Genomic DNA, 27,716 nt, shown 5'->3' with positions numbered 1-27,716 from the left:
AGCTTGAGTTTAATACTATCTGCTAAGTATTATGCCAATGTACACTGCAAAAACAGCTGAAAATTCAAACAAATATACACCCTTTATCTCTCAGTGAAGAAAAAAGGGTCGGGACATGCGGTTCTATAGTGGAGGAGCATTGCTTGGCGACCCTTCTCTCACTAAATGTTTCCTTGCACTCTCTGGACCGTGATCTTCTAGTGTACAACCACAATTTCAAATGATGCTTGGTGAAAAGGGCAATACTGATGAGTTACACAATGGGTAGTTTCTGATACGTCGTTTGAGATTGGAAGAGCAGATGATCTACCAGGGTGACATCGTGGATGCCAATTGACATTATTGCATAGACCGATATTGGCACATGAACTGGTACTGAAGTGTATTTTGCCTAAGCCATTCTCAATATTGGAGCTGTGCTCACTGTTTTCTGTGTTAAAGCATAGTTTCTTGCTTCACTGCTGGAGTGCAAAAGTGGACATTAAGAGAAAGCATTTCTTCTTTTTTATCTGTTTAAATAGGAGCCCCCAATCTAAAGCTTCTGCTTAAGCTGTAGATTATGCTTGTGCAGCAGTCAGGTCTCGCTGTCAAAGAAGACTCGATAAGCCAGAAGCAACAAAAGACTTGCAGGTGCTAAAGGTTCCACGCCAGCTTGCTATGATGCTGTGCATTCAAAGAGTTCCTGCTTGAGTGTAGTTAAATAGGCCACTTTGCATTCTGAACAAACTAGTCTCGAACGGTCAAGTTTTGAGGATAGATATTACTTATGGCAAAACGGCTTAAGTACAGTAAATGATATCACATGGGCCTAGTAATGCAAAACTGAAAGGGGGGGGGGGGGAGCCCGGCCTCTTTTTCTTCTAGTCAACCACCAAATGAACAAAAATAGGCGTTTGGTGTGCATACCCAAATGAAACTGATTGTTTTTCGGGCTCTTGTGGTGCAGAGCTACCAGCGGATGCTGGACGTGTGGACACCGTACACATTGGCACGGTGGCTGGGGGCAGTGCTGCTGCTGGTGGCGTTTCTGGGGCGCATCTTGTACCTGCAGGGCTGGTACATCATCACCTATGCGCTGGGCATCTACCACCTCAACCTCTTCATTGCCTTTCTTACGCCCAAAGTGGATCCGGCCCTGGGCACCGACGACTACGGTGCGTGGGAGTACTCCATTCTGTTCACCCATGCAGACTACAGCGGTGATCACCAAACGTTGGCACCAAACGTATTTGGAAACAATGCTCATAGTGGCAAGATGCTAAGAAGGCCTTGTTAATGCACAACTCGCACCCAGCAACTAGGGTTACTCTTCTTCATTGCTCCCTCCTAAGTCTTTGTTTCCATGCCACGCTAATATGTACCCGCTAACGTCTTGTGTCCACAAGGTCTAGCATTCCTGATTGCTTGTTTCATGTGACACACAGGGTGGCCAATTCAAGCTCTTCATTATGCGCAGCAACAAAGCAGCGCTCCAAAAGTGCACCTGCATTTTTACTAAGGCTGTTGAATTGGTTGCGGCATTCGCAACTTATGTTGCCAGCACACATTCTGGCTGTACACAAAGACACCAGGAACGCTGGTGTCTTTATCTTAAGGTCCTGTTTGATTAGTAACATGAATCACGAAACTGGCATTTAGTTTCTATCTTCCTTCTGCTAAAGAGCATGCTCAGGTCAGTGCAGTGACGGCACGTTTGTTTGCGTGGCCAACAGATGTGCTAGATGTGATGAATCTCCCTGTCCTCTCACATTGTTTGTCTTCCACACGCTTGACAACAGTGCACCTTGTAAACACCAGATATTTGCCTTCTGGTATAAGGCAGTGACATTTGTTTTAAGATGCAGAGTATTGACGATGAGGTATTGTTGGGAATACTGCGGCATAAAATTTGCTTATTGTACATGCATGCCAAAGGCCTTAGATGCTTACAGGCCTTTTGGTCTTCAGAGAGGTAAAAAAACCAAGCATACCAAGTTGCACCATAAATGTTAGTCTTTTTCTCCTGTACAACTTCCTCCTATTTGTGTGCCGAATTTTATGGCAGTCACGCAGTTTACAAGGGCAGCTGGTCCCATAAATATGAAAAGCTCAAATTACTACTACTCATGGTTGCCGAAAATACCTCATTCTTACAGATGCACTTATCAAAGCTGGTGAGAAATTCTTAAAATATAACAGTGCTGATATTGTAGCTGCATTGAAATTGTGGCATTTAGCGTGCTTTTCTAGCATTTGAGAATGGTGCCATTCATGGTCAATTCTTGTGCTGTCTCCTATGCTGTAGGAAACAGCTTGAGAAAATACTGTAGAACCCTGTTGACGCACTTCCTTTACATATGATTTCCTGGCACCAACATTCATGATAGAGAACACAAAAAATCACCTAGTACAGTCAAACCCGGCTATATCGAACTCGCAAAAAAACTCCTATCAGTTCGATATAGAGCATAATTCGATATAAGCCTGCTAAATAATTGGATGTCAAAAGCACATACCATTTATAAAATCACTTTATTGGCGAAACTAGCTTAGTTTCGCATAAATTAGTCCTGCATTTTCTTCTGCTTGGGCAATTTCGCTGCCTGCAACGCACGCGCTTCCCCACGTTGTCTAGAGTCCGAGCAGCTGAGGCCGCAACCTTCCGCATTCGCGCAGAAGCACCGGACTAATGCGAGTGCACCAATCACTTCGGAGGATGTGGGCAAAGGACCGTAGTTGCTTTCCTCAACGTGCCTACTTTCATTTGTGCTCGGTACGATGTCGGCGATGTAGTCTTCGTTTCGGGATCTACCGTCGTCGCGACACAATCATCTGCACTCACAAACTCGTCCACCGTTGATTCGAATGTCCCTGAAATTTTGACAGCTCGCTCCAAACACCGGCAACGGCTTCATCGCATTCATCAGAATTTGCAGTCATCACCGAGCACGCGGAAACCGGCACGTAGGAAGAACGCCTCGTACACGGCCGTGCGTACGCGTCGGGCGCCATGGGCACCGGGTTGCGAGTCTTGCCACTTTAGCCCTAATCGTGCCGAGAGTGCTCCTCTGAATCTTGCACGCTGCGGGGACATCGCGTTCGACGCGATTTGTGATTTCGATCTTCACGACGAAAGGCGAATTCTGCCGCTTCATCACGGCAACACTGCTGGAGAAGGCCCACAAGGCGCAAACACGATAAACCAGAGAAGCAGCCAGACAACTCGCACTTTCGCCATCTTGCACGAAGAGCGCACAAGAGCCTCTGATTGGCTGTCTGAGCAAGTGCTGTAGGCGGGCCAGGATCATTTCTTTGCTAGGGAGTGTCGATAGATAGCGATCTAAAGAAAGGAAGGACGCTTGATTCTGCAACCCGTGAGGGAGCACGGCGAAGCGTGGTCAGGGGAGAGGGAGTGGGAAGTGAAAGATGATAGAGAAAGAGGGAGGATAATAGACTTCACTATGCGCGACAGGGGGGAGTGTCGACGGCTCGCCCGAACAGCCAGAGGCAGCGCGGTCACGGTAGGGAGAGCGGTTGATGGAGCCGCGCCGCCGGGTTTCCCCGCTACCGTGAGGGAAAGCCAACTTCTGGGGGCACTTTACCGCCGCTTGACGTTCGATATATCGGGAGTCACTGCAATATTTGTTCGATGTAAGCGTAATTTTTGCTATATATACTCATTGTAACTATACCGTGACCAGAAATTGTTCGATATATAGCATAATTCGATGTAAACGGGTTCGATATAGTCGGGTTCGACTGTATAGTTGCACTTGTATTTTACCGATTACTGTGTAGATAGAAAACACTATCTTTTGCCACTAATGTACATCGGCAAACTATTATCATATGATCTGTTTTCCAGCCGCTAAATAACATGGGAACAAGAAAAGGCATGATTGAGGGCAGTAGCCACCCATTGTGGCAGCTTCTCCACAGTAATCACCCTCCCATGTCACATGGAAATGCCCGCTCGATAAGTTTCTTCACCAATCTGTTTCACAGCGCGCATGGCGTAGTGTCATTGGGAGTATACTGCACGCTTTTAATACGTAGTAAGTAAAAGCTGCCCGCCTTTGTTTCCTGCAGCAGGTGGCCAGTTGGGAGGGCCATATTTTGTTCTGCTGGCATCGGATATTTCGCAGCTCGATTTCATTTCAGTTTCCCATCGCTGTTTTAAAACAATAAGCAACGGCAAAGTACTCGAGCCATTCAAACCCCACCAGCTTGATGTGCATTAACGTCTCAGGTCACGAATATTCTTGCCAAATGGGCACATCAAAACTTCCAGCCAGAATGCTCTCCCCAATGAAGCTACTGACCCACACTGAATTCGAGGAGTGCAACCGTTGAATGGCAACTCCAGCAATTTTTTTACCATGTCATGATAATTACACTTTTATGTTCCTGAGATCCTCCTGTCATATGTTGGATAGTAGAATTTCTCTACAAATCCGAAAATAATTTTAAATATGCAAAAAAGCACAACAATGAAACCAACGCCTGGTCGATCAGTCAAGCAAACCCCCTTTGTGCGATGTAAACAGTGGCCTTTGAAGAGCAAATGCTCCGGTGATTCTTGACCTTGCCGGATCATTGGCACAATGTCTTCTGTTGACCTTGTCAACTGTACCAGCTCTTCAGAGCTGTCAAACGGTGACAGCTGCAATTCCGGTGAATTCAATAGCCATGAATCACCGTTTGCATTCGACCTGCCAGTACAAGAGCCAGCACGCTACAACCTGAAGATCAAGGGTAGCCCAGATATTATACGTGCTGCTTGCTCTTTTAGGTGTTTTACTACCCATTCTCAAGGAAGCATGTCACATACTTACCATAATGTGTTATGCAGCACGACTTTCAACATTTGTACATAAATTTCTAAAGCCGACGATTTCCCCAGAAGGACACCTCTGATGGTAAAAATATTGACCGGTGCATTTCTTTACATTGGCATTGTACAGCAACCGCTCCTCGTTTGCTTGAAATAGAATGCTAGACACGCATAAGTGACCTAAAGTAAGGTTAAAACATAGCAAAGCACGCAGATTGTATGTATATAAGCACTGTCGCATCACTTCGTCCCGCTGGTACAAGCGACTGGACACCTTCGAAAACAGTGAGAAGCAGAATGTGCGTTGTTGTGCTGCAGGGTGTCTACCAACCGGGAAAACCGGGAATTCTCAGGGATTTTTAGTAGTCTGGAAAAATTCAGGGAAAACTCAGGGAATTTGGGTCTCTATCAGGGAAAACTAGCGGCAATCTTACTGAAAGGGTCGAAAGTCGCAGTAATGCTGGCTCGAGTAACAGAAAGGAATCGTAATGAATCGTCTTTGATGCCCTGTCGTCGGCTGGAGGAGTTGCCAGTGTACAGTCAACGACCGACTTTCTGGATTCCCGATAATTTGGACGGCTTCGCGGCACCGTCATGTACCCCATAGAATCAACATATCAGAACGTGTGAAATTTCCGACGCAAGAACTCCTCGCCGTCCGATTTGCCGGACGTTTTGCCGTGACCGCAGGTCTGAAACGGCGATAAAGGCACCACGGCTGCCGTTTTGATTACTTCGCCACCTCGAACCGGCACTCTCGCACGCAGATCCGCTGGCAGCCGTTGCCACCACTGCGGCAACGTTAGGCCTAGCTGCTTCGACGTTCGCTATGAAGCTTTTTGCCGTTGGGTGTTGAGTTTTTTATTGAAAGAATTAGCTGCTGTCAGCAATGACATGGACTCCGCCTTTGTGGTCCTCGCGATTGACTTAGTAAATGCCGGTTCCTGAAAGTCAGCTTAGCCTCTGTACAGAAATGTTACTTGGTGAAGCATACATAAAAGTATTGCAGTGAAGCATAACAAGCGTGGGAAGGGGCTATTGCCACGGAACACAGTATGTATTCCTTAATTATGCACGCGTGCACCCGGCATTTCCTGTCGCAATACGAGCACCGATATGCCTAATATGTGTACCGACAGGCCTTCAGAGCGTTTTCGAATGTGCCTGTGGCGGTTTGAGCCCCTAAGGGCAGTAAATGACGCGTATTTATTTTTTTTCCAACTGGCCGATTTTTCGGACGTTTTCGCGGCCCCTAAGGAGTTGGAAAAATCGGTCGTGGATTGTGCAACTGACCAAGATGCTTCAAATGGTCCTTGGGGCAAACGAGTGACGGAAGGAGGACGAGAACAGAAATGACCTACGCATTGAGGAATAAACGGGAAAAGAAGCTTGCTGCCGGCGTTTTGTAGGTGCTTGAGCACAAAAAATAAAGTTTTGGCTGATGCCGAGATGCAGGTGTCCCTCATCCAAACCAAAATAAACTCTTTAAAGCAGTGAAACAATACTCGGGCGTCGTGCGCGGGCTGAGAGTATGTCCGAACAGTTGAGGTTGACTTACGAGCTGTTGAGGGAAAATCTCAGTTGTGACAGATTCGGGCCTCATACCACTGAGCTTGCTATCAGTTGATAGAAATAGCTCATATACGAAAATATTTGCTTCTATATGCATCTACTTTTTATTCGTACTTGAGGTTTCTGACTCCATTGCAATTTTTTTCGAATACACTTTATTTGCTGTGCATTTTACTAACCCCTGCCTTCTATTCTCTTTTTGAATAACATAAACACTACTCCTTAGTATTCAAATTATATTAAGTCGTAGCATTGCCATTTGTTGGGCGTGTTGGTAAATCGAATTGTGTTGTCGTCTCCCTTACGTCCTTGTTTGCTGGCGCTAAATATGCTTTCGATTATATTAAGTCGCTTTTTAAATTTTTTTCATGTGCTTGCTAGGGAGTGACAGCATGAGGCGATATGTTTTCAGCCCGTATTGACATGAAGCATAGTTCTGCATCACTCAGGGAAATTTGCAATGGCACTCAGGGAAAACCTGGAAAACTCAGGGAATTCGGAAATGTCAACTTGGTAGACACCCTGTGCTGCCTACGTATCATTCTTGGTACTCCTTTCATTCACACAATTCATGTTTTCCATAGAGTAGACATACATTAAGACTTAAGACGCGTATGATCATTCATTCAGAGAATGTGTAGTTTTCTCACAGAAGCGCCGATGCCAGTACTGACACTGCTGGCAGCTGAGCGAGGCAGTTTATGCTGCTGTGTCGAAGGGGCCTCCACTTGTTGCCTGTTTGAAATAAGAGGCAACCAGTGCACCCCGGAAGCTAAATAATGAGCCAACATAACAATACATGTCAAAATACACCCATGTATATACCTTACTTACTCACGTGCTAATCGCACCCCTGAATTTTGTTCTCAAAATTCGTTTTTTTTTCTTTCCTGTGTAATGATTGGACCCCGAACTTGTCGCAGCAATAAGTTGTGTGCCAAGTCTAGCTAATGATGACCGCGCTTACCATCTGTCGAATGTTGTCAAATGCTACACGAACGATTCTTGAAGCACAAAACATTATTAAGCAGATGCCCCATTTCATTCCTTTCGTCACTTTCCGCACTTCCATGAAACAAAAAAAAAAGCTACCACCAAACTTGCCTTGGCTTTATTATTTGCAGGTTTTATAATGGTTGTCGTCAACAACAAAAAAGGTGCCTTTCGATTGCTCTTGTGTGCACTCGTGGGCATGCAACAAATCGCAAGTGGCAACTATAGTAGCCATGTTCACAATGATACGTTAGAAGTGTACCCTATTCATATGCCAACACAGCTAAGATATTCACCCACCCTTAGTGGAAACGTGCCATATTAAGAAAGTAGCGACGACAAATGCCCCAGTTTCCGCATCATGCCCGCCATGTGTTTCTATGTCACTGGCAGCTACATGCACCCATCTCTGTTTCTGTCCCCTCAAAGAGGACATGGCTTCGTTATTGTTACAAACTTGCCGATATTAACGATTTCATTACTGATACGGAAGAAACTGTTTCAATGTGCGTAATTTACTCACGAGAAGAACAAAAATCGTGTTCGGCTTGCTCCGCCAGCCGCCATATTTGTTTTGCTGTCCCGCACTGTTACAGTGGCAGCCGCCTGCTTGTTGACCTGTTGTCATCCCACAGCAAATGCGCGATGAAAAAAAATTTTTTCGCAGGAAATTTAACCCGCGTAATGATTGCACTCCTGAATTCGCATCAACTTTTTTGACAAAAAAGTGCGGTCATTATGCGAGTAAATACGATAGTCACATTTCAGTTAGGGAAGTGCCTCGAGAACGACAATGCTGCAATGTTGATAATGCACCGTTCTGTCACTTGCTTTTTCTGTGTGCACTGTACGAAAAGAACAATTTCTAGGGACGGGCAAATATTCGGTGTTGTCGAGTATTCGATTGAATTATTCTTTACAGTAGAATCTCGTTACAACAAACTTGGCAGGACCGCTGAATTTAATTCGTTAGTTTGATTTATCGTAGTACTGAAATACCAATATTTTCATGTCATTAATTTATGTAACACAACAACGAAAATTACATACCTTTGCAGCAGATGTGCATGTTCATACGAAAATAATAAATGAGAATGCCGGGCACCGTTTAACTACAATTTATTGCTTGAAGAAGTCTGTAACCTTCTGGCAAGTAGACAGCAAGCGCTGCCGGACAAACGTCTCCACATCCTCGACCTTCCTCTGAACGTCATCATGGAGATCTTTACAGCGCCCAAGGAATGATCGCGTCTTTTCTAGAAAAACTAAAACATCTGAGCTGGAAACAGTCTCTTCCTCTTCGTGTGTTGATCTAGTGTCGGCATCGTCTTTGTCACTACTGCAATCTTGCTCACGCACTTCATTCACAATGTCTTCATTGGTGAGCTGTAATGCAGTCATTTGGGCTTGTTGGTATGACATCGTGAGGCTTATAGTACGTGAAAAGACAAGGACAAAAGGAAGACGTGAGACACACAGGTGCTAACTTGCAACAATCTTTATTTTCGAGCAATGAACCCCCACATATATACAACTTTTTCGCATGCATCATCATACATGCGCCGTTTGCAAAAAATGCCTCACACACACCATTACGTAGGTGAGCTAACTCTTTGCGGGAAAGGGCAATGATGGTTTTGAAACACAGTTATCCCCGAGCCTATCAATCATTTCTGCTTCGATAATTTCACGAGTTAATCTTCCTCAGGCTCTTCCCACAATGGAGCAGTCTCTGTATGCTGGAGCACACGTCAAGTGGTCACCATCATCCGCCCCGGCAACAGTGCACATGCAATGCCTGCAGTGAGTGTCAAGGAACCCACCCCATTGAGGCACCTTCTGCTTTGCCCCACATAATTTTCCCCACACTTTAAAGGAAGGTTCTAAACAACTGCTACTGCACATTCAATAAACGGTTCCTGGTGCTTCTTATTGCACATGCGCTTGTCAGACAGGCCTGGTCTGTTGTCTGCACAGACATTGCAATTTTGTCGAAACTGAAAACTCAACACTAACATTCTCACATTGACCTAATTTCTTTAAACGGTGTGATAGGCCGTGGATATACGGCCTATAGGCCTAAGTAAGGATTGTCGCAAGTTAGCGCCTGTGTGTGTCACGTCTTCCTTTCTTCCTTGTCTTTTCATGTACTATAAGCCTCACATTCATTGGTGAGCTCTGTGGATGTAGCCGCCGCGCTGTCGCTGTCAATGTAATCATCAAAGGTCACTGCTGTGTCAACAGGGAGCTTCTCGGTAAGCTCATTCCACAGTTATGGGTTGAGCTCCTCTGTGTCCTCGCAGTCTTGTGGTGTCGGTGAAGCCTTTCACCAGCAGTTGCTGATCGTGCTTGCCTTCACGTTCCACTACAACCCTGTAAGCATTTCGGCAGCTTGACGGATGTTTACCTCTGTGGGCAGCTTCAGTCGAATGTTGATTAGGAGGCATTGCACAAGACGCTTCAGAAATTCTGCCTTCACACATCTGATGATGCCCTGGTCCAAAGGTTCGAGCAAATAAGTACAATTCGGGGGCATAAATTCAAGTTGCACACTGCTCAGTATCACGTTCACGATATGCGCCAAGCAGTTGTCAGCGATGAGAATTTTTGTCTTTCTTCATTGTGTCGTCGAGCTGCAGCAGCCACTGAGTGAGCAATTCTCGTGTCATCCACGCTTTTTTGTTGGCACCCGCCGTGGTTGCTCAGTGGCTATGGTGTTGGGCTGCTGAGCACGAGGTCGCGGGATCGAATCCCGGCCACGGCGGCCACATTTCGATGGGGGTGAAATGCGAAAACACCCGTGTACTTAGATTTAGGTGCACGTTAAAGAACCCCAGGTGGTCAAAATTTCCGGAGTCCTCCACTACGGCGTGCCTCATAATCAGAAAGTGGTTTTGGCACGTAAAACCGCATAATTCTTTTTTGTTGGCTCGGTAGTCGCAAGGCAACGAGACGTTTTTCAAGCAGCACGGCTTAGCAGACTTGCCAACAACTAGCGGCTTGAGTTTTTCCGTGCCCTTGGAGTTGCAGCAGAACAGAACCGATACGCAGACATGATTTCTTTCCGCCCTTGCACCTGTCACCTTTGAAGTTCATTGTTTTATCAGGCAACAACTGATAAAAGAACACTGTTTTACACTATTGAAAATGTTGTCTGGAGAGAAAGACTCTATCTCTTGAAAGCGCTCGTTCTGCCAGCATCCCCACTCACGGCATCTGCTGCCTTTTCTTCACGACAAGCAACCTGCCACGCAATGCCATTCCTTTGCCGGAAGTGGTAAAGTCATCCGGCACTTGCATCGAAACTGGAGATGTTCAAGGCGGCTGCGAACTGTAGCGTCTTCTCTTGAATAATCGGGCCTGACAAGGGCACATCGTTTTGTCTAGCATCCTTAAACCATGTGAGGATGACGTCGTCGATGTTCTGGTTGTAGTTGCCAAGCTGCAAGCGTTTTCTTGAGGGAGCCAGCTGTGACTCTCGATGCATTTGCATGATCAATTCCCGATCCTTGAGCATTGTTGACGGAGGAATATCACTCTCCCTGCACAAGTCGACTTGCTTTCTTTCAGCATTCAGCTGCTTCAATATGTCCACTTTTTCTTTGAGCGAAAACTGCCATCGCTTCTTTTTTACGCGGGGGCCAGGAGAACTCATTGTCAGCAAAGCGAACGCCACAACACAACCACAGTACCGATAACTTTGCAGCTCCTGCTGATCGCTATCAATGTGGCAATGCTAGGCCCATGGAGAAAGAAATTTCAATTGAATTTCTTTCTCTATGCTATGCCTATGACGTAGTAGGGGAGTCCAAACAGGACCATACGCGATGTTAACGCTGATGCTGATGCTGCTGGGGCTGTGCCCGTTGAAACGGTTTCCCCAGCGCTTGGCTGCTGCTGCTGCCGATGGTGATTATAGGGGCGCGAAATGCGTCCACTATAGACAGACGCGCGCAGAGAGAAGAGAATGAACTTTGAGAGCAACCGGCGAGCAGCCGAGCGGCGGTGAAACTAAGCCTTTATTGTACGTGCCTTCCACGCCGAGGAGGCCGGCGCCGCAAACATAAACATCCGCTCATTGTGCAGACGCTCACGGCGGCGGCGGCGGAATCGGATCCTCTACAGCGCTCCCCCGCGTAGATACAAAGGTTGCTGTTGTCGCAGTGATGCCCAGGACACGTGTTTACTCACGGGCAGGGTTCGGATGGGGGATAATCGGGTGGGGAACGAGCGGGGAGTGCAAGAGAAACACACAAGTTTGTCATGTACGCGGGTTTCACACAGTCGATTGCAATCACGTTTTCACGGCCATTCTCAGAAACAGTAAAAGTCTTTTCTCCGTGCTGTAGCACTTTGAACAGGCTGTCGTACGGTGCAGTGAGGGCGGGCCGGATGCCTTCGCGGCGCACGAAAACGTGAGTTGAGGCAGCTAGGCCTTTGCTAACGAAAACGTCGTAAGTGGAGGGCTGTCGAGGTGATGTTGGTCGCAAGCACTCAAAGAGCGACCGAAGTTGCTCAATGTAGGCAGGAGGCGAGAGGTTGGGGACTGCAGGTGGTGCAAAGAATTCACCGGGTAGACGTAGTGTCGTCCCGTAGACCATTTCGGCAGCAGTACACCCGAGGTCCTCCTTTATCGCCTACCATATACCTAGTAGAACTAGCAGCAGGTCGTTGACCCATGAAGTTCGAGCGTCGCAGGCGATGAGGACGGCTTTCAACTGGCGGTGAAGCCTTTCCACCATTCCATTTGCTGACGGATGGTTGCAGTTGTGTGGATGTGGCGGATACCGAGGATGCTTGTTAACGCTCCGAAAAGCTCACTTTCAAACTGTCGTCCGTGGTCGGTTGTTGCTACGCTGGGACAGCCGAAACGAGATATCCAACTGGCTACGAAACTGACGCCACGGTTGGCGCTGTAATATTGTGTATGGGAAACGCTTCAGGCCAGCACGTGTAGCGGTCAACGCAGGTGAGGATGTATCGTTTACCACGCGATGAAGGCAGTGGACCGACAATGTTGATGTGAACGTGTTCAAAGCGAGAGTCAGGCGGACGGAAGGTTTGAAGTGGTGACTTGGTGTGGCGGGTTGTTTTTGCACGTTGGCGGCGTTGACATTCTCAAGCCCAGCGGCGGACATCTGCGTTGATGCCGGGCCACACATAACGTGAGGTGATGAGACGCTGAGGGGCGCGAATGCCAGGATGGCTTGAGTCGTGTAGCTTGCCAAAAACTTGACGACGGTGCGAGGAAGGCACGAATGGACGGGCACAGCCTGTTGACATGTCGCAGACGATCGTACCGGAGGAGAACGGCAGTGGCACCTCAGCAAACGAGAGAGATGTGGACCCTGCATGCAGGTCATGCAGCTCGTTGTCAGAATGTTGCCTCTGCGATGACGTCAAGATCCACAGCAGCAGTGGAAAACGCGTCGACACGTGACAGGGCATCGGCAGCCGCATTAACGGGTCCTTCGATGTACCGTAGGTCGACCATGAATTCGGAGATAAAATGCAGGTGCCGAATTTGCCGGGACGTGTGTGTGCTGTGGTTTCCACGGAAAGTGAATGTCAGTGGCTTATGATCCGTCAGTGTGGAACACAGTACCTTCGAGCAGGTGGCAAAAGTGGCGAATGCGAAAGTATACAGCCAGGAGTTCGCAGTCGAAAGTGCTGTATTGAGTTTCTGCCGGCTTCATCTTCTGCAAAAAGAAACCGAGTGGACACCACAAATTCTGCTGGAATTGTTGCAGAACTGCACCAACGGCACTGGAGGAGGCGTCGGTGATGAGCCGCATGGGCGCGTCAGTTAGGGGATGCGCTAGGAGGGTGGCTTGTGCCAGGGCATTCTTGGCTTCTTGGAAGGCGGCATCTGCTTCGGATGTCCACTCCAAGATCGCAGATGGTGCCTTTGGAGCCTTCAGCATGTCGGTCAGAGGTAGAATGATGTGCGCTATATTAGGCAGGAACCGACGGTGGAAGTTCAGAAGCCCAAGAAATTCGCGGAGCTTGCGAAGCGACGTTGGGCATGGAAAATCCCGCAGAGCTTGAACCTTCCTGTCCAATGGCTTGATTCCTTCAGGTGTGACAAGGTGTCCAACAAATTCGACGTTGTCAACACCAAAGACACATTTGGCTGTGTTGATAGTTAAGCCATGTTCCTGCAGTCGCGAAAACAGCAACCGCAGGTGGTCAGTGTGTGGCTCTGGTGAAGAACTTGCCACCAGCAGATCATCAAGATAGGCGATGACGAAGTGCAGACCACATATGACTTCATTGATGAAGTGTTGGAAAGTTTGGCCTGCATTACGTAACGCGAAAGGCATGCGCACGTACTCGAATAGGCCAAAAGGTGTTGTGATGGCAGTCTTCAGTATGTCCGCTGTTCCACAGGAATTTGATGATATGCCTTGACTAGGTCAATCTTGCTAAATATGGTTGTTCCAGCAAGAGTGGTAGCAAAGTCATGAATGTGCGGGAGCGGGTACCGATCGGTGCGGGTATTCAATGCACGATAGTCTCCACAAGGGCGCCAATCTCCGGGGTCACGGTTGGGCACCATGTGCAGGGCAGATGACCAGCTGCTTGACGATAGGCGGATTATGCCTAGCTGCAGCATTTGATCAAATTCTCTGCGAGCTGTGGCGAGGCGGTCTCCAGCAAGACGTCATGGCTTGCAGGACGCTGGAGGACCCGTGGTGACGATGTGGTGCATCACAATGTGTCGCACCGGAAGTTCCAGGTTGCTAGGTTTGGTAAGTTCAGGAAATTCACTGAGGATAGAGGCAAATTTTGATGATGGCGAATGCGGAGCTGGTTGCGTAGAGGCGGACAGCGGCGCGAGGATACCTTGCACGGAGAGGCTGGTCGTACAGTCCACAATATGACGGGAGCGGAGATTCACGTTCAACCTGAAATGGGTAAGAAAGTCCGCACCTAGTATGGTGAAGCGCACGTCGGCGAGGATGAAAATCCACCGAAATATGTGACGCAGGCCCAGGTCAATGGTGAGGGAGCATTGGCCATATGTTGCGATTGTGGATGTATTTACAGCTTGCAAAGGCGCAGTCCTCGAACAACGGTGTCGGTCCTGGCGAGAGGCAGGAATGACGCTTACCTCTGCACCAGTGTCCACAAGAAAGCGATGGCCTGCGATCCTGTCTGTGATGTAGAATAGGCGGCTTCCCGTAGTGGTTGAGTCACACACCGCCATTAGTGACCCGCTTCCATGTTTCCCTGCCAGCGACAAGGCTGTCGACATTTTGCAGCGCTGGCGCCGAACCTGGTGTGGTACCAGCAGAAGCCGTCGGAAGTGTGTCTTGGGCGGGAATGCGAACGTGAGCCACCCCTAGCCAGTGGAGAGCGACAAGGCATGTCCATCTGCATTGCTGCCATGGTGTCCATCAGCCTGTCAATTTTCTCCTTGAGACGAGATTGCCGGGCCTCGAGATCTGATGTGACAGTGGTCGAGGACACCGCGGAGCTTGCGCCGGAGTAGTCATTCACGTGGTCTGCGAGCTCTGCCAGTTTGTCAAGAGGCATATCATCCGCAGCTGCCAAAACTACGTCAAGTGTCTGAGGCAAGCGTTGCAGAAATAGCTCACGCAATAGTGGACTCTCGGAGTCTTGGGTACGGTTGCCAAGTAGCTGTTGCATCCGATGTAATAGCTGCGATGGTCGGCGATCGCCAAGTTCTTCCGCGTTGAGAAGTTGCTGCAAGCGGCTTCTCTCGGACACGGTTTTGCGTGTGAGCACTATGGCCTTGAAATGGTCGTAGGGTGCAGCCAGATGTGGGGCTCTCATGACGTCGTCGAACTCAGCTACCTCGGAGGAAAGTGCTGAGACGACATGCAGGTACATCACACATTGCGATATGATGCGCCACAAATCAAAGAGGGCTTCTACTTGCGTGAACCACATGGTGGGATTCTTCGGCCGAAACGGCGGCAGCCGCAGCTGGGCATCGGAAATGGCGTCCATGGCAGCGCTGGGGGCAGGGATGTCGCCTGTCACTGTTGACTGGGGCTGAGGAATCGGGGCGTCGTTGCTGGACACTGTAGTGTTCATTTCGTCTTCCATTAGGTGGGCTTGCTGCGTCCGGGTCACCAGGCTATAGGGGCGCGAAATGCGTCCGCTATAGACAGACATGCGCAGAGAGAAGAGAACTAACTTTGAGAGCAATCGGCGAGCATCCGAGCTGCGGTGAAATTGAGCCTTTATTGTACGTGCCTTCCATGCCGAGGAGGCTGGTGCCGCAAAGATAAACATCCGCTCGTTGTGCAGAGGCTCACGGCGGCGGAATCGGATCCTCTACAATGATAGGTGTAAGCCTCAGGGATTCGGTACCAGAACTTCAACGGAACTTCGTAACAATGAAGCATCTTGGTGATTACAGGATTAAATTATGTACGTTATTCTGAAATATTCGGTAATCTGAAATTCGTAGTACTGAAAGTTTTTCACATTGAAAATATAGGCATTTTGGCGGGGATTTAAAAAAATTCGTAAATCTGAAAATTTCGTTACTGTGGTGTTCGTAGTAATGAGATGTTACTGTATTCCTGATTTGCTTTGATTTGAAATCAGGTGTCTGACATTTTTGGATTATTCGGCACTCCCGAATAGGCAGCCTGGAACCACGAACGGCCGGTACAAATGCTTATCTGCGAGGCTATGCTTATGTGTCATGGCTGCCATACAATGACAGTAAATCTAGAAATCTTTTTGTTAAACATTTTTGTTAAAGATCCGGAAATTTGCGGCTCAAAACAAAAACAGCGTTAGCATCCCACGAAGTGCTGGAGTCCGCATTGCCATAACCATCAGAAGAAATCTTACCTGAATGACAATAACGCTGCAACGCTTCCTGCCTATTTGTGCCTTTTAAAGCCTTTATTCTTGCGTTCACCTCCGCGCATAACATCGCGCTGGCCGCGGGCTTTCATAATTGTGTAGTCGCCATCCTTGTTCACATCTATAGCAGCCGTGGTTTCTTCCACAGGAGTTGTGGCAAAAAGTAGTTTCATTTTGACTCAATACGCGCATCGGCCGCATGCCTAAAAGAAATCTGCATAGTCGGCATTTATGATCGCATAGAAAGCGACTGGGGTTTTGTCTGCAGTTGTTGCAGTGAATTGTAGTTTTGTTCTGACTTGGTGAGTGCATTAGCCGCATGCCTTAAGCACTGCAGAGTTGCCGGTCATAACCGCGGCCGCCATGGTTTCCTCTGTAGTTATTGCGGAAAACAGTATTTTCCTTTTGACTGTGTAAAGCTGCCGGGGATGAAGAGCACCGGCTACATAGTGACGCACGTGCAACCTGTTGGCAATCAGCTCTATGGCAAAAAATTAATCGGGATAAATGTATGGTAGTGCAAAGTTTGTCGCAAATGAAGGTGCGTGCCACGGCCGTGCTGCGAAGGAAGTCGCGAGGCCTCAATCACAGCTGCAAGAGCCAATCAATCACGAGGTGACGAGAATTGCAGCTTCCACTTTTGTGCAAAATGGCAAAAGGATTTGCTCATCCATTTACTAATAAATGCCTGTTGACATAGTAGTAAGCATTTGCTCATTATTTTCTGGATACGCTCGAAAATACAACATTCGGTTCATTTGCACTCAGATTTTTTTCGGTACCGTGAAATCCGAATTAACAAGGTTTTGCTGTAATATGTGATATATATTATTCGAAAGCTTCGATTCAGAATTATCCAGCCAAATCACAATTCGCTTCGAATTCGCTTGGAACCTCAGACTCACTATTCGCCCATCCCTATTTAATTTAAATTCATATGCTCAATACTTAACTACAAAAGTAGTTTTCTTCATTCTAATGGCTCGATTACTTCAGGTCAGTCGCTGATGTCCGTAGTTGCACGAATTCCGTGAATGAAAGGTCTAACCTTAGCTTAACACAAAGAAAATTGACTAAAACTGTGTGGCGAAGGCTGAAGTTTGTGCCGGCAACAACACAATGCCTCTGCCACCCATCACTTGCTCGTCCACACAGAACATGACTGCTCACGCCGAACACTAGCTCATGATCCTCGACAGTCGTCTGCCATTCATTCCGAGCTTGCTGTGCGTATGCTGCTGTTTATGTCATAACATAGTGTGTCCAGTAGGTGAGGAAGAGGCAAGGCAGGTGGTTCGAATAAATTAACCAAGTTCATTTGTAAAAAGTCTGTGAAACTCTCAAGCCTGCTGTTTGGAAGATTTGGTAGAAGTGTGCAGAGGAACGCACCTAGCAAATTTAATTGAGATCCATTGACCTCAAAACATCACCACAGTTGCTTGCTTGCCGAAGCCACAAGAACAACACAAGTCTCGGGCCGCACCAGCTCGGCATGCGTCGGCGTCTCATGCTGGAGCAATTCACTTGCGCTTAACAAAACATGGATGTCTACTACTACAGTTGAGTCTGCCAAATTTTTTACTGACTTCAGTTCGTATGTTTTTTTTCTTGTTTCTTTTTTTTTTTCAAAATGTGTGAACCAGATTCTACTGTGCACAGGTATTCACAAGCCCTCTGAATGCATTGTGGCTGTGGCACACACCTAGCTCTCCCATGTGCATTGCGTGACAAGAAAAAATGTTATCAAAGGACACTGCTAGTTGTATTGAAAGATTCGTTTGCATAAAAATAAAGTTTATTTTCATTGCTGTTGAAATTTCTTGCTAACCCTGGCTGGCTATGCCGAACTGACCTAAAATTGCACCGCTACCAGTGTTCAAGCTGAGTTGAGACATTGTAGTCGGTCATTTGTTTGTAGCACAATCTTCTGGTTTACAGAGGACGGTCCAGAGCTTCCCACAAAGGTCAATGAAGAATTTCGACCGTTCATTCGTCGATTACCAGAGTTCAAGTTCTGGTGAGTTGTGCCTGAAGCTCATATGCCATACTACTGCAAGCGCTCGATGTTGTCATACATAGCACTCCTTGAAACCCCTTCATCAACTACTCAAAAATCCTTCAGTTTCATATTTGTCTTAACCTAGCAAATATAATTGCAGGATCTTGGCACAAACATAACGGCTAACATCAAGCCAACTGGTTCGTGTAGAAGCTGAACTAGCTTTGCATTGGGGGAGGCACACAAAATAAATCACTGTTGTGATCAAAATTTGGAAGTTTATTTACCGTAGTAACTCAAATCTAACGCGCACTTTTTTTTTTTCAGTAAAATGGGTCCAAAAATTGCGTGCATGTTTGAATCGAATACAACCCTACATGTGTATTACCATATCGGCATTAGCATTTCATAATGGCTGCCGCATATGCGCTTCAAGCCTAGCTGCCCTAGCTTCCTCTATGGGCCGTAGTACGCGTGCTTAAGTTAGTCTACGAGTATACTGTCTGTCTTCCCATTTTATGCTTTAGCCCTGTCAGCATGGAAGTGCCTAAAGCCACTGCATACATGTTTTCAGGCGCTGGCTCGTAGATAGAGGGGCTTTAGAAGTTGTGGCTGCAAAGACACACCATGTTCATCATGACGCCGTATTTAAAAGGAATGTGATCATAGTTCCCGAAACTTGCGTGCAAGACTGGCACAAACAGAAGGAGAGGTGTTCTACTTTGGTGGCTGCTGTCTAAGGCATGGCCGTGTGGGCTCTATCTTGAAAGAAACAGGTCAACCTAGAGGCAGTAAGGGTAAAAGTAGACAAATTCAGGCAGCTACTTATAAATATGCAGCCTTAGAACAGAGATGACAATGACATAGAGCTAATGAATGAAGCCGTAACTAGGTTGGCTTCAGAGGCAGCAATTGAAGTGAGAGGCAAGGCACCAAGGCAACCAGTAGGCAAGCTCTCCCAAGTAACAAAGGACCTAATAAAGCAACGACGAAAAATGAAAGTGTCCAACTCAAGAGACAGGATAAAATTTGCGGAACTGTCAAAACTGATCAACAAGGCGAAAATAAGGGAGATGAGTGAAATAAAGAAAAAAGACTGAAGAAGCCGTAAAAGATGGACGCAGCCTGAAATCAGTGAGAAAGAAACTTGGCATAGGACAAAGCAAGAGGTAAAAGATAAGCAGGGTAATATCATCAGCAATCTCTAAGATATAGTAAAAGCAGTGGAAGAATTCTATACTTGCCTGTACAGTACCCAGAGGAGTCAGGATACCTCAATTAGAAACAGTAATGAACAGGATACAGAAACTCCTACTATAAGTAACGATGAGGTCATAAGGGCCTTGCAAGACATAAAACGAGGAAGAGCAGCAGGAGAAGATAGAATAACAGTCGATTTAATCAAAGATGGAGGAGACATAATGCTTGGAAAACTGGTGGCTCCTTATACAACATGTCTATTGACTGCAAGGATCCATCCCAGAAAACTGGAAGAGTACAAACATCATACTAATCTACAAAAAGGGAGACGTTAAAGAATTGAAAAATTATAGGCCCATTAGCTTACTCCCAGTATTATATAAAATATTTACCAAAATAACCTCCAATAGAATAAGGGCAACGCTGGACTTTAGTCAACTAAGGGAACAGGCATGCTTCAGGAAGGGATACTCTACAATGGATCACATCCATGTCATTAATCAGGTTATCGAGAAATCCGCAGAGTATACTAATAAGCCTCTCTATATGGCTTTCATAGATTACGAAAAGGCATTTGATTCAGTAGAGATACCAACAGTCATAATGGCATTATGTAATCAAGGAGTTCAAAACACTTACGTAAATACCTTGGAAAATATCTACAGAGGTTCTGCAGCTACCTTAATTCTACACAAGAAAAGCAGGAAGATACCTATAAAGAAATGGATCAGACAGGGAGAACAGTCTCTCCAATGCTATTCACTGCATGCTTGGAAGAAGTATTCAAGCGATAGACGGCGAATATCTCAGCAAGCTTCGGTTTGCTGATGACATTGTTCTATTCAGCAATAATGCAGACGAGTTACAACAAATGATTGAGGACCTTAACAGAGAGGGTGTAAGAGTGGGGGTGAAGATTAATATGCAGAGGACAAAGATAATGATAAACAGCCGCTCAAAAGAACGAGAGTTCAGGATAGCCAGTCGGCCTCTAGAGTTTGTGAAGGAGTACGTTTACCTAGGTCAATTAATCACAGGGAACCATGATCATGAGAAGGAAATCCACAGAAGAATAAAAATGGGTTGGATCGCATACGGCAGACATTGCCAGCTCCTGACTGGAAGCTTACCATTATCATTGAAAAGGAAGGTGTACAATCAGTGCATTTTACCAGTGCTGACATATGGGGCAGAGACTTGGAGGCTGACAAAGAAGCTTGAGAACAAGTTAAGGACCTCACAAAGAGCAATGGAATGAAGATTGCTAGGCTTTCTGAGAGACAGAAAGAGAGCAGTTGGGATCAGAGAACAAATGGGTATAGACGATTCTAATTGACATCAAGAGAAAAAAATGGAGCTGGGCAGGTCATGTAATGTGCCGATTAGATAACCGTTGTACCATTAGGGTTACGGAATGGGTACTAAGTGAAGGGAAATGCAATCGAGAACGACAGAAGTCTAGATGGAAATTCGGAAATTCGCGGGTGCTAGTTGGAATCGGTTGGTGCAGGACAGGGGTAATTGGAGATCGCATGGAGAGGCCTTCATCTTGCAGTGGACATGAAACAGGCTGCTGCTGCTGCTGCGGATGATGATGATGAAAGATCAGTTCTTGCGAGTTTTACAAACTGAAACAGCACGTGAAATGAAACTAACGCTAACTGCCATGCACACGCATCGAAGCATAAGTGGTCACCAATGTGCCGGCATAAACAAGTCATGGAATGAAACCAAGACACAACTGAGCGAAAAAACTAAAAAATTTGTATCCACACAGGGTGGCAACACTTGCTGGACAACAGATTTGAAAAATTGGCACATTTTTTCAAAGATATAGACGTATCATAAATGTACAGCATCGACCATTTGGGACTTGTTCGTGGCACCCTGTATTTACGTCTTTGACCCTCAAAGGGTTAACAAAGTTTCTTATGAGGCATACTTGCCATGATAGCATCATAAGAAAAGTAGTATGTGCTATAAATTCAGTATATAAAGGTCTAAACTAGCATAATGCCTAACCTAACTACGATACACAAGAGCACTGCTGAATGAATGTCCGACTCACCTCATCATTCTGGAAGATAGCATTTGACACTGAAAATTTGGGAGATCAGCAGTTGCTTTATAGATACAATAGGAGTACTAACCACAACACGAATTGCACATAAGCGTGCATGAGCATGTAGCATGGTCAGTGCACAGCTGTGACATTGACATTTGCTTACAGTCATGCTGAATGCAAAGGCTGCACTCACACAGGGCAACAGCGGCGACACTCAGTTTAAGCAGATTGCGAACCCATTGCACAGAAAAAGCATGAAGCACGCACTGGGAAAGAACACTGACTAAACTGACCAATTTAGGCACTCGCCAACAATCTCGCTCATTTCTCGTGATGTTACAGTAAATGTTACACCCGCATGGCGGCCCATGCGTCGTGCTCCCCCATGAGGCTTCCCACATTTCTCTTCCAAATTGCCTTCATCGTGCCGCGCAGGTGCGAAGGGTAGGCTCACTTCTCGGAGTAGTACGAGGAGCATTGGGTGGGGCTTGAAGCTATACGTCTAGACTGAGCGTCACCGGCGCTGTGATGTAAAGCTCATATGTACGTGTGTGAATGTATGTCAGGGAATGGGGAAATGCAGCATGGGTGCTGAAATTGTGCTGCCAATAGCACGGTGGCTGCGCCGTTATGTGCTGGTTCATCTTTTTTTTTTTCTGATACACTCATTCAAAGTGTAGTGCATGCTGCTTGAATTAACTTTTCATAATGTTGCCACCATCACCATGATTTTAGCAAAGGCTTTTTCTGAAATTGACCATAGGTCAGCAAAATAATTTGACTTCACTCAGCCGAGCTCACTCAGGCTCACCAAAATTCTACTCAGCCGGACTTGCTGAGATTCAGACCCATGGGTCAGTCTTAGTCTGAATGAGTCGACCTATGGGTGTATCCCTAGCTGAAATTCAAGCAGATGTAATCACATGCAAGCAGAGAACCAAAGAAAAGCAAATCGAGTCATTTTTACAACCACTAGGGCAGTAAAATGCTGTTTTTACTGTAGTTGAAGATTGCACGGGCTGCTTTGACAGCACCCACTGTTTGCATTTCTTTCACCTTGTTCATCAATGGCTCTTTTCAGAGTCACTTCTCTGGCAGATTTACAGAGGGCTGCTACTCCTTCCTTGACCTTCTCCTTCCAAGAAATACCTGCAAAATGATGTCTTCTATATGCATTCTGTGTTTTTTCAGGCTGCCCGGTTTCTTGGATGCTTTTAGTTCTTAGGAAGCCTGAAAAATCAAACATTGACTGTACACATATTTATAGAAAGCACACACTGAGCTATACCCATTTGAATCTCCTTGGTCAGGAAATTTTAAACTTCTGTGGTCAAGTGTTCAGCTTCATTTTGCATGGTCCAGAGTCACTAACATTGTCGTCCTTGTTGTGCGCCACCTATAAAGCAGGAGACACACGGTACGATTCGGCGTTCGATCCGACGTGCGCCGCCTCATGCTCAGGCATGCGGCATACGACTATTCAGGGCACACGGTGCGTGCATTCGAAAGATTGAGCGGCGCGTAAGCTCTGCTCAGATCCAGCCCCCCAGCTTGACTTCATAGCCACGTCAAGAAACGCAATACAGTAAAAGCTCGTTAATTCGAATTTCACGGGGACACTTAACGAGTTCGAATTAACCAAAATTCGAACTAACGAAAGTGATTAAGAAAAGGCCACATCTGATGACAAAAAAAGTACAGCAACTCTGGGTACTTTTATTTGGAAAAAAAGTCCGTAATGGTTTTTTGCTTTTTTCCTCTGAAAGTGATCGCTGTCGCTTTATCTTCCAGAGCTCGAATGAGCCGAAAAGCATAGTCTTCGCCTTCTTCGAAACTGAAGAAAAGCCGGGCGTGATTCAGTCCGTCCATTACCTGTGCCAACGAAGGTCGTACCGGTGTTTCACCAACATCATCATCTTCATCATTCGCGTCGTCATCGTCCACGGCCGGTTCTTCGTCTTCGCCGATGACTTGGGCGATGATTTCATCATCGGTCACGGCACCGCAGACCGCGGCGCAGCTGTCGACATTCACGTAGTCGCTGAAGTCCGTATCGCAGAGCACCTCCCGTACATGAAGCGGAGCGCGGACGTCCTCTTCAACTTCATTAGCATCTGCGTTAAGGGCTCCGAAACCACAGTGGCGGAAACAATTTGCAATGGTTTCTGTGGTTACCTGATTCCAGGCACGCACAAGCATGTGCAGGGCTGTGAGCAGAGTCACGGTATAGCTTTTCTCATTATCGGAGCACAGGAGCAACTTCTCAAGAATGTGACGTCTATAAAAACTTTTCAAATTCTTTATAACGCCCTGATCCATAGGCTGAAGAACCGCAGTGGTGTTAGCCGGAAGAAAAACCAGCTCAATGGCTCTCAATTCTATTTCCACCTTGTGCGCCGAGCAGTTGTCGACGAGGAGGAGAATCTGCCTCTTGGCAAGCTAAAATTTTCGGTCGAGTTTCCTCAGCCACTGCTTGAAAAGCTCGCCCGTCATCCAGGCCTTCTTATTTGCTGCGTAGTCGGCCGGCAGCGTGCGGATGTTCTTAAAACATCAAGGTTTCTGTGACTTCCCTATCACAAACAGGGGGAGCTTCTCTGTTCCAGTCATGTTCGCTCCGAGCAACACCGTCACGCGCTCTTTGCTGCGCTTGCTGCCTGCGCACACGTCCCCCTTGTACGTGATCGTTTTGTCCGGTAAGAGTTTAAAAAACAAGGCGTTCTCGTCGGCATTGAAAATATCAGATGGTGCGTACCTGTTCAGGTGGTCTAGTAGCGCACCATAACGCCACACAGTGCAGGTTTCTGCGTCTACGGCTTTGGCTTCGCCGCACACACTGCGGAAAATGAGGTCATGCCTGTCTCTGAAGCGGTGAAACCATCCGTCTGAAGCGGCGAAGTCGGAGACGTTCAAACGTTGCGCGAAATCAGCCGCCTTCGCTACGATGATGGGGCCACTCAATGGGATATCCTGGCTCCGTTTTTCCTTGATCCATGTGAGCAACGCTGCCTCCAGGTCCGGTTGCTTAGCTGTCCGAAGCCTTTTCCGATCCTTGCCGAAAGTTTCAGCCTCGTAGGAGTCCTCAATCGTCCTCTTATTCCGGATGTATGTCGACAGCGTGCTTTTCGGTATATCGTGCTTCTTTGCAATTTCGTTCTTGCTCAGTTTCCCTGCATCAGCTTCCCGCAGAATTTCTAATTTATCCTTCAACGTTTTGGCACGATACTTTCCACGTGACGACATCGCGGCACGCGAGCAGTGCCAGTCTGCGACGGACGCGTACAGAACAAAAGTGAGCAACGGCGCACTTTTAGGCTTCGACGTTCTGATCGCATAGGCGACGGAGAGAATGGCCGGTCTCGCGGTTGCCACCGAACGCACTGCGTATCCTGCTGTCCATGACGATGCGGCAGAGCATTTGTGAATAAGCGCAAGTGCTGCCCCCTAAAAACACACGATGATGATAGTGTATGTCGCGCCATCTGTCGCTTAACAGCAGAGACTGCAAGCTGGCTACGGCGGCGCGCAGTTCGAATTATCCGTGGCGGACCGGATTAGCATTCGAATTAACGAGCTTTTCAATACATGGGGCTCTATGGAGCATGGCCGGACCGTGCCAATTAGTTCGAATTATTCGAAAATTCGAATTAGCGAGGTGCGAATTAACGAGCTTTTACTGTATAAACTCTGCACAACACTGCTTCGCTTTACGCAAACACTGTCAATAAAATTATGCCCCTGCGAGTGACGGAACACTTCATGACGGCGCGTTGTCCTTTGACGACTCCGCTAACAGCCAGCGATAGGGCCGGTAGGCCTAGCTAGGCAGACGCCGCGGCCGACGGCACTTACGATCCAACCCGAGCTCGTCGTAAAGCGCTTATGTTTGCCAAAACAATTAACATTGTACACTTAGGTCGCCCGTAATTAAATACAATTGGTTTACTCGACGCAGTTGTTACGAAGGGCAAACGTGCAAGCGAAGCGAGCAGCCTCGCTCAGACGGTCGGTGTGTGATGTCTGCCCGCGAAATGTCCTGCGTCGCTGCTCCCGATTTCGCCAGTAGCTTAGTGCTAGCGTACTAGGCGCTGCTTTGCATAACAGGCACACGTTCCAGATATTTTTACTGAACTGGTAACTATTTCGTGTCGGAAACAAACTGCAGCAGGCAAGGAAAAAAAAAAACACTGCAAGAAACTGGCCAGCCAGCGCCGCCTCCTTGGAGGGAACATCTGAGAATGTCACATGCCAGCCGCGCTGTCATTGGCTGCGGCCAGACGAAGGCGCGGTTGTCGGACGTGATGGACGATGACAATCTGCCCGGTTTGTCGATGCCGGACGTCCGATCCGGCGCTTCGGCACGGCAAAACACCTTGATTCCGGCGCGTCAGATGCCGGATTGGTCACCGAATCGGACAGTGTGTCTCCCGCTTAATGGTGCATTAGTAGCCCAAGTGGTAACTTTCCTTTTCAGCCTTGGTCTTGGTCTCTTGGTCCAGCAGGTTTTCATTTGCCAGTAAAAACATGGAAAGTATAAAGCCAAACCTCCCTGTACTTTTCACCAAAACCATCACGTCACGGTGCCAGATATTTTTCACGGTGCCATCATGTCAGTTTGATCTAAAAAATTTTAAAGAATTTTCTCGTACCTTGGCGATTTTCGTACAAAAAGTTCTGGAAAGCTACCAGGGTGAGTTTTTATTCTTTTATAGTGCATGACCACATCAAGGGCCCCTACATACCCCGGACATTTTTTTGCTCATTATAAGCAAACACGTGCATCATGTAGAGAGTGCCATGACCAATACCTCTATCAAATGTCAGTGCTACGCACCACAGGAACATCACCATTTCAAAAAACTATCCCATGCTCCTTCCCTGGCCTTTCCAGTACCTCCTTGTCAACAAGCTGCTGCAGGTGATGTCACCTGGGGTAAAAGCTGTTGATTGGTCAGTTGTCGAGGGACGACAGCATCAAGATGAGAAGAGCCGACTGTGTGTTCCGAGAAAGGAGGGGCGCCGACTCATTGTGCACCACTGAACCTCTTGTGAGGCGATTAGGGGTGGACGATGACGGACCAGCCTTCCTTCTGGGGTGGCTGTCACTGCTCTGTCTAGAGTTAGTGAGTGCATGCAGCAAGGGAAGGAGTGAAAGGGGTAGCGGAGGAGAGCAAGAAACAGCGCCGGACACATGCTCATTCGTGAAACGCCTCTAACTTTCTGCACCACTGAAAAGAAATTCTTGAGGCCATTTGTTCCGAGTATACTAGTACACATCGGCCACTATGTAACCAATGTTCGAGTTCAGGGCGGTTTAGGAGCCCTTCAGCTGCTGTGGGAAAAAGTGCCGGGTAGTGTCGGCACATGTTCTTTGTGGGGATGCGCGACTCTCGCGCGTCCCCTGATGTTTTTCCCGCATAGCGCGTCTCCTGCAGGGCGGCTTCGCCCGCCGCGTGGCCTGGCACCCGCGGCGGTCGGAGTGGTTGAAGCGCAGTGCGAGAGATGGCGCTAGTGTTGCGCAGCTACTAACGCCGCCGACAGGCGAGGTTACTTGGGTGCCGGGAAACAAGGCGCTTCCTCTATTCCGGCAGGTCGGGGGACAGCGTGGACGTCCCGCGTGCGCGCTGACCCATGCTTCTGCGAGACCGTCTCGCGTGGCCGCCTTCGAACGCGCCACCGTTGGCGTGACCGAACACGCGAACGACCAGGCGTTGGGATCCAGCATGGGGCGAACATATTCGCTCGTTTTCCGGTCGCGGTGAGTCGGACTTCTAGATTTGTCGCGCGCCCATCGGCATGTTTTGTGGATAGCCACTCGGCTAGCAGGCATTGATCTATGAAAGGTGCAATAAATGCCCTTGTGATTGTTTGCACTATTGTGTTGTCGTTCCTTTGTCCCAAGAGTACGGAGGAGAACCCCATATCTCCCACATCTTACTCTATTCACACATGACCCGCAGCATCACTGATGCAATATTGCAGTCAAGCACTTGCACGTTCTTGTGGTACATCACATGGCTGGTTCCACTCAACAATGGTACGCTAAAAAAAAAAAAAAAAACTTGAGGAAATTTGTCCTGCAGCCTAATGTTAAATGAATGGTCCCTATGTGAGATACCCTAGTGTGGAGGTTTTGACTAGTCTGCTGTGAAGATTTTAGAAATTTGCATAAGACAGCTTTAGACACAAGTCAGCTCCTTCGTTCAGGCAGGGTTTCACATCTGTTT

General features: G+C 47.4%; 1 protein-coding gene across 3 annotated transcripts in view; it reads left to right on the top strand.

The window, feature by feature from the left end:
• The window catches only part of LOC126536902 (protein RER1), a 72,441-nt gene that overhangs the window by 1,682 nt on the left and 43,043 nt on the right, over positions 1–27,716 (top strand). For all 3 annotated transcript variants that reach the window (XM_050183953.3, XM_072287414.1, XM_050183978.3), the window contains exons 3-4: positions 947–1,154; positions 18,167–18,245. In XM_050183953.3, coding sequence (XP_050039910.2) covers positions 947–1,154; positions 18,167–18,245 — 287 coding nt within the window. The remainder of the gene's footprint in view (positions 1–946; positions 1,155–18,166; positions 18,246–27,716) is intronic.

Source organism: Dermacentor andersoni, chromosome 3 (assembly GCF_023375885.2).
Source record: "Dermacentor andersoni chromosome 3, qqDerAnde1_hic_scaffold, whole genome shotgun sequence".
In the NCBI taxonomy this organism is placed as follows: Eukaryota; Metazoa; Arthropoda; class Arachnida; order Ixodida; family Ixodidae; genus Dermacentor; species Dermacentor andersoni.
Note: the sequence above shows the minus strand (reverse complement) of the source record. Positions and strands in the feature narration are given on the sequence as shown.